At 43.1% G+C, this 12,941-nt stretch overlaps 1 protein-coding gene across 1 annotated transcript in view; it reads right to left on the reverse strand.

The window, feature by feature from the left end:
• Positions 1-9,689: 9,689 nt before the first annotated feature.
• Positions 9,690-12,941, reverse strand: part of LOC102243460 (zinc finger CCCH domain-containing protein 18) — a 3,653-nt gene continuing 401 nt past the window's right edge. Inside the window, exons 2-4 of the mRNA XM_014541974.1 lie at positions 11,943-12,658; positions 11,095-11,870; positions 9,690-10,982 (exon numbers count right to left, since the gene is read on the reverse strand). Coding sequence (XP_014397460.1) covers positions 9,690-10,982; positions 11,095-11,870; positions 11,943-12,615 — 2,742 coding nt within the window. The 5' untranslated portion in view covers positions 12,616-12,658. The remainder of the gene's footprint in view (positions 10,983-11,094; positions 11,871-11,942; positions 12,659-12,941) is intronic.

Here is a 12,941-nt window from a genome sequence, read left to right on the forward strand (position 1 = left end):
ATAAAAATAAGATAGAAATAAAAATGGAGAAATTTAGATAATCAAGGTAGTTTTAGTATTTGACTGATAGGACTTCAAAAAAGAAGTACTACTTGTTTTTCAAAAAAAAATGAATAAAAGCTTAATAAATGCAAATTATTAAAAGAGGCATATCAGTGTAAAAATTTAGAAAATCAAAAACAACATGATCCTGAAAGATTTGTTAGGATACAGGGAATAGGATATGTGGTGGGGACTGGTCATCAGGATGATAGCAAACTGATTCAGAGCAACACCAGAAGCTAGAAAGACATTACAGAAATGTTTTCAAAATTTTGAGCAAAAATAATTTCAGATCTATAATTCTAGACCACCATGCCATTAATCAAGTGTGAACGCTGCACTGATAATGGATATAGATATGGGTATAGAGGTATGAATGTGGATACAGACAATATAGATATGGATATGTAGATGCAGATATCTGTCAATCTATTCTAATAACTAGGCACGCTTTCTCAAACTGCTAAAGCTCTCTTCTACCAAAATAAGGCACATATTATTAATTGGTTAAATGTGAAAGAAAACAGACTCATTATCGCTTAAACTAAACGAAACTTCCAGGTGATCTTTTTAGCATAGCTGGGTCTAACCCAGGGGTGGGCAAACTTTTTGACTCGAGGGCCACAATGGGTTCTTAAACTGGACCGGAGGGCCGGAACAAAAGCATGGATAGAGTGTTTGTGTGAACTAATATAAATTCAAAGTAAACATCATTACATAAAAGGGTACAGTCTTTTTTTTTTTTAGTTTTATTCATTCATTCCATAGTTTGCCCACGGCTGGAACCTCTAAATTTTAATAGGACTCTGTCTCTAAGTGGTTTGTCAGTTGACTGCTTTCCTTCCTTTGGCTTCATTCTCAGACTCCTGTCCTCACTCAGAAGGCTCCTCCCTCAGTGTCCTCCAGAAAGGACAATCTCTGGTTCCCTTGAGGTCACATGTCTCCCTGAATCTCTCTCCCCTTTCCTTCTCCCCCCCCCTCAAAAAAACCACAAATCACTGGTAGTTTCTCATTTTGTTCAACTGTATCTTCTTTTAATAGAGGGGTGAGATCATGTGATTGACAGGTAAAAGCAGATCCATAAAAAGAAAGAGATGAATTCTGTGCAGAAAAACACACACACACACAAAAACAATCTAATCAAACAAATACAGAAAAACAGATGCCTGCTAGAACAACTTTTGCTTCTATAAAATTTTATAGCTAAAGTATATTTATCCAGGAAATAATAAAGTAGTCTATGCATTACAAAAACTTGTGACAAATGTGACTGATGTTTACTAAGATTTGCATTTATCAAAAATTTGTGCCATTTTCATCTTCTCTGTGAGAAATAGAATGTAATGGATGCACTGATTTAAAACCAGAGTGAAATGTACTTGAAACACATGACTTCAGCAACTTACAAAAATACCTTCCCTCAGCTGTAATATAAAGATATGTTCTTCATTTCTGTTTACATTATAGATTTAAGAATTAAACATTCAACAAATTTGGTTCAGAGATTATGTTTGAAAATAGAGACAAACTGTCATTTAATGTGTGTTTTCACAAAAATCTTACTTTATTTTATCCCCTAGGAACATATCAAACAAGCAAAAAAGCAAGTACACAAGCAAGTACACATAATTTATTTTTGAAAAGAGTGAAAACAAATATACAGATTTATCTTCCCCTTCCATATCGCCTAGAAATCTAAACTCAGAAGCACAATTCGTATTGCTGACAACATCCATTTCATTCTGGTTGTTTCCAATATGGTTTGTGTTTTATATTTCAAGGTATTGTTATACTGGAATGAATTTATGATGGTATAATGGTTAGAAAAAGAGTTTTAATGTATCTTGGGCTCCTAATACTTTTATAATCTAAATGTTACTTAAAACCTAAGCTTCAATGTTTTCATGATAAAATAGGGGTAATAATGTCTACCTTACCAGAATGGTGTGAGAATTTAATGAGATAATGTAGTTACAGCATTTAGCTCTATGACAGACATGTCCATTCATTGTTATGCATACTAATTCCCTAAAACTTACCAAACATGTGTTACATATCAGTTATTATCATTTGTAGATGCAAAGTTGAATGAACAGACAGAAAGTAGAGAACAGATGTAAACTATGGTCTCATGAAGTCTATGTCATGAAATGCCTAATCAATGGGGATTACAATTTCTAAAACTGTAGCTATGAAGACACATGCTACTTTAACAGGACCCACACTGTATAACCTTATTTATAGAATCATGAAATTAAGTTTCATTTGCTTCAGATTAATCGGATTGTTTCTATAAACCTATGTATACCATATAGGTTATATCTCCATTACTTGACCAGCCCTGTCTTTTACATGCATTTATCTTTGACACAAGTTTTAAATTGGGCTATATCAAGATAAGCGATAAAACAGAACAGATGGAAATCCTTCCTACTATAACATTAGTGTGGCATAACTAGCCTGAGACACCCTTGTGTCGCACTCATACTGCTGCAGGGTCATTGTGAATCAATTGAAACGAGTTCACGTCTACCTTTGCATCCAACAGAGTGGTAAGCACAGTGTTTCATATTCCAAATAAGTATTTTTGGAATGGAAATGAATTATACCTATAAGGATTGGGCGGTTAGTCACCACTATCATCCTAATTGAGCAAGTTCCTCAATTTTCTTGTTTGCAAAATGAAAAGGTTAAACAAGATGATCATGCAGGTCCCTGTCCTGTCCACAATTGCACTTCAATTTACTTTTATGACTGTTCTCATTATATGCTGTTATATTTCCATTAGATAGTAAAAAATCTGCTAAATCATTTCACTTATAGTGCCTATTTGATGCATTCAGACACCCACTAAATATTTGTTGAATAAGTAAATAACCTGAATCCTTATTATGTTTATAATACACATTATAGTAATTTAATGCGTTAATTACACCATGCCTTATTTTTATTATTGAATTGTCCTCATTTTCTCCTAAAGCATCTGGGAATGCATAATGCGTGATTGGGGAAATGTAGTATTTTTATGAGGGTTGTTTGATAAATTATTGAGTAAGGATTTTCAGCACACCTGCACAAACTCATGTGAAAGCAGAAGATAGAGTTGTTTGCCTAGCAGAAAAGTGCCACAATGATAAAACCAAGTATCTCTGTTCTATTTCATTTCCAGATGGTCTAATGTTAAAAAAGTTGAGTCCCACTAAATTATGGTGGAAATGTGTGTTCTTTAAAAATAAATCTGCATAAATTACTTCTAAAATTCAAGGGACTGAATTTGCACTATTCATACAAATAAATCGCACAACTAACAGTGAAACTTAAATTAAATATCAGTGACTTATCTTCTCCTTTCCACATGAAGAAAATTAGGAAATCTTTCTTTGAAAAGAGCAGCCTGTCCAGTATATCATACGTTTTAACTTTCAAGTCAAAGTGATGGAGCTGGTTAACAGAAGGAAATGTGTTTGAGAACGCAGAAAGGTTTGTGGATCAAAACAACATCCATCACTTTAAAGAATTATTGAAAAGCATATTTATATGAATATCTGATGAAGTTAGTAAGGCAAAAGCTCTATTTTAAAAGAAATAAATGTAGCTTTTCTTTTATTTGTTCTAATACTCTTTTACCACCATTGGGTGGTGTAGAGGATTCTAACTGCTGACAAAAATAAGCCCCACAATTTCAGGGACTTCAGCCAACAGAAGTGTATTTCTTCATCATGTAACAGTTCATTATGAGAAAGTTCCTAGTTCATAAGTAGCTTTCCACTTCATGGCTGGTTATGGGCCCAGACTCCTCCTATTCTGTACTTTAGCTATGCCCTAGGGCAGGGGTGGGCAAACTTTTTGACTCAGGGCCACAATGGGTTCTTAAACTGGACCACCGGAGGGCCGGAACAAAAGCATGGATGGAGTGTTTGTGTGAACTAATATAAATTCAAAGTAAACATCATTACATAAAAGGGTACGGTCTTTTTTTTTTTTTAGTTTTATTCATTTCAAACGGGCCGGATCCGGCCCGTGGGCCATAGTTTGCCCACGGCTGCCCTAGGGTTTCAGAATATTCTGCATTTAGCTGGCTGATGGGGGAATAGAAGGCACATGATATATACACAAGTGGTCCCATATAGGTGCAAGGCACCTGGACATGTAATCCCTGGGAAGATAGCTACTTCTCAATGATGTCACTGTACTGTGGGCAGGAGAGCACAAATTTATGGTAGAAAAGTAATCCTCTCTGCTTCATGCATTCAGGGTCATTCTCACATAGGGAATTAAATCATAGTCTTGCTTGTCTCAAAGTATCACTTCATCATTCTGTCTTGAAACTCCATAAAAGTTTATTTTGTGTTGATTATTTTTTTAATTGGGGCTGGTAGGAATGATAAATACAAAAACATTTTATAAGCAAATAGTCAATAGGTAAAAATATTTCTGTAAATCCGTTGATATTGCAGTCTGCTGATCCATACTTTTTTTTATAACATCCAAAATCTCCATATTTACAAAGAAATTTTGCTAATATCTGTAGTATAAATAGTAGTATTCAGTTAATATTTTCAGTTTTTAATAAAATGCACTCACATTCACTTTATTGTTCCTCCCTTGTGACCATCTTTAGGAAATACAGGTAAGAGAATACAGCCTATATCCAATAAATAACAACTCACTATTTCTACCTTCTTCCAAGATCTTGGTGACCACAATTCTAGTTTCTGTTTCTGTGTATTTAACTACTCTAGAAACCTCATATTGTTACCAGAAAGGGGACCTGGCCCTGGGTGGTTCTGCCTACGGCTGGCAGGTTATGTGTGGGTTCTTGACCAAGCGTGATATAAAATAAGAATTCTATTTTTTTGTTGTTTTTTAAATTCTCCGCTTTATTGTCATCCGTGCAACTATTTTATCCTGTTTATATGTTAATCATTCTTCTTTGACCTCTGAATAAGTCTTGATCAAAAGAGAAGGAAACCATACAGTGTTCTGAACATAGATGATATAAAGAATATTTGACTACAATAGGAAAATGGAGTAATGCAGGATTGGCTCATAAGCAGTAAAGGAATCTTTAGAGAATATAGGAATAGCAAGTATATAAAATAAAATTGGATATATAACATAACATCAGCTACCACCCCTAGGGCTGAGATGGAGCTCCTGAGGAAGTTTTCTTCACCAGAAATGAGACCCAGACCGTGTTGGGGAGAGCATGACTGTGTTTGCTGGGTGATGGTGGGATTGCTGTGGTCCCGGTAGAACTTGCAGGAAGTCCACTCTGAAGGATGCCAGGAAAGGCTTTTCACAGGGAGGTGCCTCATCAGATGTCTTCACCAAACGTTGTCCAATGCGGTTGCAGGCAGAAGGTGGTGGCTTTTGGGTGATGCTGGCTGCTGTAATTATAGGAGCCAGGCACTAGCAATACCATGCATGTGCACTGCAGGAAATGCGTGCTGGAGGAGCCGCTGGAGCCATACAGGCACCCAAGTGAGCACACCTACAACAGGAAACAAACCATTTCCTCCTGCAGTGTCTCCCCATCTCCCTGGACTGAGAAAACTTAGCAACATGGCAGCTGGAAAAGGAAACAAAAATGTAAAAAACCAAGATTCATTTTTGTTAATATATTTTATTGATTTTTTACAGAGAGGAAGGGAGAGGGATAGAGAGTTAGAAACATCGATGAGAGAGAAACATTGATCAGCTGCCTCCTGCACACCTCCCACTGGGGATGTGCCCACAACCACAGTACATGCCCTTGACCGGAATCAAACCTGGGACCTTTCAGTCTGCAGGCCGACGCTCTATCCACTGAGCCAAACCGGTTAGGGCCAAGATTCATTTTTATAGAGCAGGCAAAAAGGGTGAATTTGGAGCTGAGAGTCAATAACTTATTAACTTGGCAAAGCCTTTTTCTGATTCTTCTTTTTTTAGTGATACACAGGGCAGAGAGCTCCCCCTTCCCCCTTTCAAATTTTGCCTGTCATTTCTTATCACTGCACAGAAGAAAAGTGACTGTTTTGTTCCACCGTGTGCTCCTCAACTTGCAAAACATAGGGAATATTGAAAGAACTCAATGGTTGTTATTTTTTTAATATTTTGAGCAACTGCATGTTTTTAGAACTCAGTCTTAAGCATCAAGACGTTTAGGAGAGGTGGTTGTGATAACAGAAAGTTAAAGGATTCATTTTAAATTCAAATTTATTTTAAACTATAAAAATTATATCCTATCTGGCATCAGCCATAGTACTGGTCATAGAAACATGTCTCCTGAAATATTGCATTATCATGAATTATAAAAGATAGCATTAAAATAATATGAATAAGAATATTTATCATGGATGATAGAAAATGTACTCTGCAAAAAAAATGTTTTCAGGTTCCTCTATTATGCTTTTTCTTCCTCTTAATTCTCAATGGTTGTTTTTAAGTTAGTGAGTAAACGCTGAATAAGGTAATACCCAGTGCTAAATCCCAGCATGATGCTTTCCCTTAGCTACTGGGCACATGCACCTGAATGTCCTACAGGTCCTGAGGCCTGAACTCCTCTTCTACAACCTCTATATTAGTCAGTGGTCATTTCCTGCTCAGTGACCCTACTTAGAAACCTGGAAATCTCCCTTTCTCTCCCCTCCCCCCACTCTTCACATTAAATCAATTTATCGGGGTTTAGCGACACTATTTCTCACTTGTTGATCATGTTCCCTACTGAGATTTTCTTGGTTCAGGCTCTTGTGATAGCTCTTCTGGATTATTGTGGTGTCTTCCCTGCTGCCCTTTTTCTGCCTTCAGTTTTGCAAGCCTCTGATTTATCCTTTAGACTGTTGTCCTTGTTATCTAATAAAATGCAAATCTCATCATGTACAGTAACTGCTTTGTTTGATCCTTCTGAGGTTTTCTGTTGCTTAAAGCGGTGCTTTTCAGCTTGTGCTCTTAGGAACCCCTGGGTGAATATGGTGACCTTAAGGTGTTGTGAATAAGAAAAGAAACAGAGAGAAAGATTCGGAGACCCACTTTTTTGTTTCTTACTAAGCAGCTTAACACTATCTCTTGTATATATTTTTGTAAGATTTTCATTTGAATAATGTGTTTCACTACAGGCAACTGTAACAAAATTGCAATGAAACAATTTTGAAAACAATTTAAGTAAAAGATAAGTTAACAAATCTTTGATACGGCATACATGATCATCTACAGCCTGGATTTTGACTAATTTTCAGCCTGATATAATACTTCATACCCTGACTAGAAAGAAAAAATCAAACATAGCCATACTCAATTATTCAAAGTTCTCTGAATATGCCACAGGTTTATTCACTCTTCCAAAAAACAACTTGAGTGTGTCTACTGTGTGTCAGCTACTATACCAAATGCTGGGGACATAATGGTGATAAAAATTTCAAAAACCCAATACATTAAGTATTAAAACATAGAACATAAGTATATAAGAAGCACTCTGGAATTAAAAAAAAAAAAAGTCTAGAAAAGAGAGATAGGGAGTTTGAGGGATATCATTTTAATTATTAACATGATGGCCAGAGACATTCTAACAGGTTGTGGAATATGAGTAAAGTGTCAAAGCAAGCAGTCTAGATATCTGAGGGAAGAGCTTTTCAAGCAGGGAACAGAAAATGTCAGTTCCCGCAGGGTAGAGTAAGTGTAGAATATCGGAGAAACACCATAAAAGCCATTGTGGCTAGAGTAGAGAGAACTAGGCAAACAATGTAGTGGGAGATGAGATCCTGGACAAGATGGGAACCAAAGTGGAAAGACCAAGTAGGTCACTGTAATTATTGTGGGTTTTTTTTTTCTCAGGGTGACAGGCTCTGTAGTTTCCTAGGGCTGCATCAACAAAGCAGCACAAGTTGGGTGGATTATGTAAAACAACATATATTTATTCTGTCACAGTTACGGAGCCCAGAAGTTCAAAATCAAGGTGTCAGCAGAGCCATGCTCCCTGTGCAGGCTGTAAGGGAGGGTCCTTCTTTGCCTCCCCCTACCTGCCGGAAGCCGGTCCATTCTTACTGCTTGACACAGTCGCTGCAGGAAAGAAACATCTGCACAGCATATGTTTCAAGGGACCTGGCATATATAGCATATTGTTCTTAATATGTTTGCTCTCCTTAGCGCCATGTGTTTTAACCAAGGTCACCTCTCTGAGAAAGGTTGTTTCCCCAGGTGGGGATTTTTCCCTGAGGTTAGGGAGGGGATACAACCCCTTAATTAAGTGCCAGGCGGGTAGTTAAGCTACATAATCTTTACTCCCTGGAATGGAGATAAGAAACGCCCTAACCTTTGTAATAGAAATTGACAGGATTAAAATCGGCTGGTATAAATATAGATGTAACAAGACAATAAACATCAGATCCTGATCAGATCCTAACCAGAACTTTGGCAGGAGATCCTGGTTAGAGGGCCTGACTAGGCTGCTGATCAACTGAAGGCTGTCTCCGTGTCATTCCTTCTTCGCCGACTCCGTCCACACCTTTGGGGACCCCTGGACCTGCTGGGGTTGGACCCCAACACCTACCTTCTGGTGCTGACCGTCAATCTTTGGCATTCCTTAGCTTGTATCTGTATCTCTCTAAGCTCTGCCTCTGTCACCAACTGGCATTTCCCCTGAGGGACTCCCCCTCCTCTTTTCATGATGACACAGTCGTATTGGTCATGCTCCAGTATGACCTCATCTATAATAATAAAAGGGAAATATACCAAATAGACTGGACATCTTCCAGACATCATTCCGGACATCCTTCCTGACAAAGCTGGGGCTGGAGGGAAGCCGGCTGGGGTCTTGGGTACCTGCCAGCAGCCCGAGGAGGAAAGCCTGGGTCCTGGGTGCCAGAGGGAAGCTGGTGCCGGCAGCTGGGGGAAGGAAGGCCTACTCTTTTTTTAAAAAAAAAAACCCTCAAAAAAAGACCCTCCACATTAGACAGACGCCCAACAATACCCATGGCCTTTTTTTTGGTCTTTTCTATATATTTTCATTTTCAAATCAACCAAAAGAATTTGATGCTTAAAATAAAAGACAGGAACTATTTCCCAGACTTTAATTCAAATCAACTAAAACAATTTGATGCTTAAAATAAAAGACAGGAACTATTTCCCAGTCAGACTTTAGTCAAGAATATATATATATATATTTTTTTTTGATCCTGGGGATGGGCAGGGGTGGGGAAGAGGTTGCTCAGTAGCACTAGGTGTTCCTGTCCACAGTAGGAGAGCCGTGTGGTGAGGACACGGCACACAGCAGGGCGCGAACTTGCCTGACTAACCGAGGGAGGAAGAGAAGATGGGGAAGAAAAAATGTATGGGCCGGCTGATCCGGGCATCTGGGACTTAAAATTTACACAAAACGGTGCCATGTCCTCGCTCGGTGCTGTCTGCCTGCCTGTCTGTGTCTGCTCTGGGAAGGACTGGTCAGTGTGGTTGGGAGAAGGCTGAGGTTCAGCGTCATCTTCATGATGTGTGTGTGGCTTCTTTTCCAGCTGAGAAACTTTTTTTTATTTGTTATTTTTTTTAATTTTTAAAAAGAATCACAGCCAAAATAAGACATTAACTGCAAAACCCAACCCGGCTGCGCTTCCCCTATGTATGAAAACACACGAGTCTTTGCCTCTGGCAGGGGAGCTGAGCCCGCGGGGCCCCCATTACACTTTCCCGCGAATCTTGGCCCGCTTGCGAGCGATGGCGTCCTCCAGGGCTTTGAGCTGTCTTAGGAGCTCCTCCCGCCTCGACAGCGTGTTGGCCTTCCCTGACTTGGTGCCCGTGGAGGCGTCTGAGGCTTTCCCAGGCACACTGGTGACCTTGCTGCAGCTCTTGGACTGGGGGGACAGTGGACGCTTCCTGTCTGGCAGGGCCACGGGAGCCTTGGCATCCTGGCGTCTCTGCCGTCCTGGCCTGGGAGAGCCCCATCTCCCCCCTGACGTCCGGCCCCGAGAACCTCGGTCTGGGGAGACGTGGGCCCGCTTGGCTGGAGGAGGGCTTAGCCTGTCCTTGTCTGAGGGCTCAGATCGCTTCCTGCTCCCTGTATCAGCGGCCTTGTTCAGCAGCGTCAGCTTGATCTCCTTGTGTGCCACCCATGTGCCCTGCGGGGGCTGCCCAGAGGGTGCCCGCTGGGGAGCTGTGGGCTGCTGGGAGGATTTCCTGCCTGTGGACGATTTGGAGGATTTGGGTGGCCGTGTGGATGCATCCCTTTTCCGCTGATCCTCTTTCACGCCATCTTCTCTTTTAGATTTTCCTGCTTTCTCCTTCTTGGCCTGGGCTGGGGTGGGGGACCGGGAGCTGGCCGGGGACACAGGGCTGGCCAGGTCTGCGTACATGTCGTCCGAGCCCAGGCTGTGCACCGAGCTGCTGCTGCTGCTGCTGGACGTGGCGCTGGACACGGAGGAGACGCTGCTCACGCCCAAGGACCTGGATCTGGAACGAGAGCCGCTGGAGCTGCTGCCCCTGCCACTGCCCCCGATGGGCCGCCTCCTGGGGGGGATCCTGGCTCGGCGCTCCCTCCTCCTGGCTTCCCGAGGGCCTCCTGGCTGGGCAGGCGCAGGGGTGGGGGCAGGGGTCTTGGGGGCTGGTTTCTTCACCATCTTCTCTCCTGCTTTCCCAGGAGGCAGAGCTGGCTCCCCCTTGGCTCTGACAGCAGGTCTGTGTGGAGAAGGCGTTGGAGAGGGGGATGGGGAGGAGGAAAAGGACTGGGACCTTGACGAGCCAGAGCCAGAGGAGGAGGAGGACCATGAGGACGACCTGGAGGCATGGGAGGCAGAGGCGGATGAGGCTGACGGTTTTCGATGCCTTCGTGCATGGATAGGGGAGACCGATGCACCAAGTTTCTTCTTGGGAGACTTGGACCGGCGCCAAGGGTCTTTCCACTCCTCTGCTCGCTTCACCCATGGCCCAGCGGAGACTGCCTCCTTCTTGGGTGGCTCAGCTTGTCGGCTTGGTGGCTGTGGGGAGCGGGGCTTTGGCTTCTCCTTTTCCTTCGCCCGCTCTTTCCCTCTGTCTCTGTCTCTGTGCCGTCTGTCCTTCTCGTCCCGTTTGGCTCGCTCTCGCTCCCACTCCTCTTTCCTCCGCTGCCGCTCCTTGTCGCGTTCTCGGTCTCGCTCCAGCTGTCTGTTCTCTAGCTCTCTTTCCCTTTCCTGTTCCCGGTAATTCTGGTAGCTCTTTCCCTCTGTCTCTGTCTCTGTGCCGTCTGTCCTTCTCGTCCCGTTTGGCCCGCTCTCGCTCCCACTCCTCTTTCTTCCGCCGCTGCTCCTTGTCGCGTTCTCGGTCTCGCTCCCGCTGTCTGTTCTCTCGCTCTCTTTCCCTTTCCTGTTCCCGGTAATTCTGGTACGGTTCTGTTGCTGTATATTGCACCCTGAAATTCTCATACTGCCCGCCACGCCAGAACCTGTCTATTTCATAATCATAATAAAGATCTGCATAAGGCTCAAGTGTTGTGTCTCTGGCATCTCTTGTAATCCGATAATTCCAATCTCGGAAAACTTCATTTTCTTTGTCAAACTCCCGTTCATCCTCACCAATGGTCACAGTAAACCTTTTCTCTTCAAAATCAGGCTCCCCTTCTTTTTGAATGGTTGCTTTTTTTAAAACCTCCTTGGCACGCCGAAGTCCTCGTTCCCAGGCACTCTCTGTGGGGGGTTCTGGAGGGGGTGGAGGCAACATTTCATCAACTTCGGGCCCACCCCAAGGGGTGGCAGGCATCAGTGGGTGAGGTCCGAGAGGTGGGGCACCTTTAGGCCGGAAAGGTTCGGCTTTGGTGATTAGGGAGTAGTTGCCCTTGTCGTTGACTCCAGGGTGTATAAACCTACAATTCATTCCCCAGGTACAGTTCCCTGTAACCTGGTCTCTGAATGGTATGGAATTTGATATTGGCGGCAGAAGAGTGGATAATGGTGTCACAACATCTTTCATGAAGAATCGGCAGGTGGGACGAGGCCTCACCTTCCTGTCACTGGGGTCCTTTACTTCGCCCTCTTCCAGATCATCATCATCCATCTCCCCATCATCAATCTCTCCGTCGTCGTCATCCTCTTTTTTTGTCTCCTTGGCTGCCTCCAGGGGCTCCTTTTCTTCCACACTGTGGACATCGGCCTTTCCCTCCTCCTCGGGAGCTCCTTCTCCCTTTTCCTCATCCTCCTCTGCCCCAGCCTTCTCTGCTTCGTCCTCCTGCCCAGTGGGGGCTGGCTCTTCGGGGACCTCCTCATCATAGTCTAACTCATGCTCGTCCAGTTCCCTGGTGACCGAGGAGGCCTCGTCCCTCAGATCACTTGTGCGGTCTTCCTCCCCCCCATCCCCTTCCTCTGCATGAGGGGGGCTCGTAGGGCCCCTGTTCAGCTCCTGAGGCTCAGAGTCCTGGTCCTGATCCTCCTCATCAGAGCGACTTTCCTCTTCCTCCTGGCTCAGTCCCAGGGCAGCATTTTCCTCATCCTCCAAATCAGAAGCCCTCCCTGCAGCTTTGTCCAAATCCTGATCAGACCCACGTTCTCTCAGAATGTCACCATCCAAGAGTCCTTGCTGCTCCTCCTCTTCGAACTCTGGAGAGCGAGGGTCCCGTTCAGGGCTCTCAGCCACATCCATCGGTACCCACAGTTCTCAGTGCGAGGACGGGGAGGGGGCCACGTGTTGGGGTCCAACCCCAGCAGGTCCAGAGGTCCCCAAAGGTGTGGACAGAATCGGCGTAGAAGGAATGACACGGAGACAGCGTTCAGTTGATCAGCAGCCTAGCCAGGTTCAAACCAGGATCTCCAGCCAGGTTCTGTGTAGGTTCTCCAGCAAGGTTCTGTGTTTTAGTGTCTTGTTACATCTGTATTTATACCAGTTGATTTTAATCCTATCAATTTCTATTCCAAAGGTTAGGGCGTTTCTTATCTCCATTCCAGGGAGTAAAGATTATGTAGCTTAAG

Source organism: Myotis brandtii, unplaced genomic scaffold (genome assembly GCF_000412655.1).
Source record: "Myotis brandtii unplaced genomic scaffold, ASM41265v1 scaffold285, whole genome shotgun sequence".
Lineage (NCBI taxonomy): Eukaryota > Metazoa > Chordata > Mammalia > Chiroptera > Vespertilionidae > Myotis > Myotis brandtii.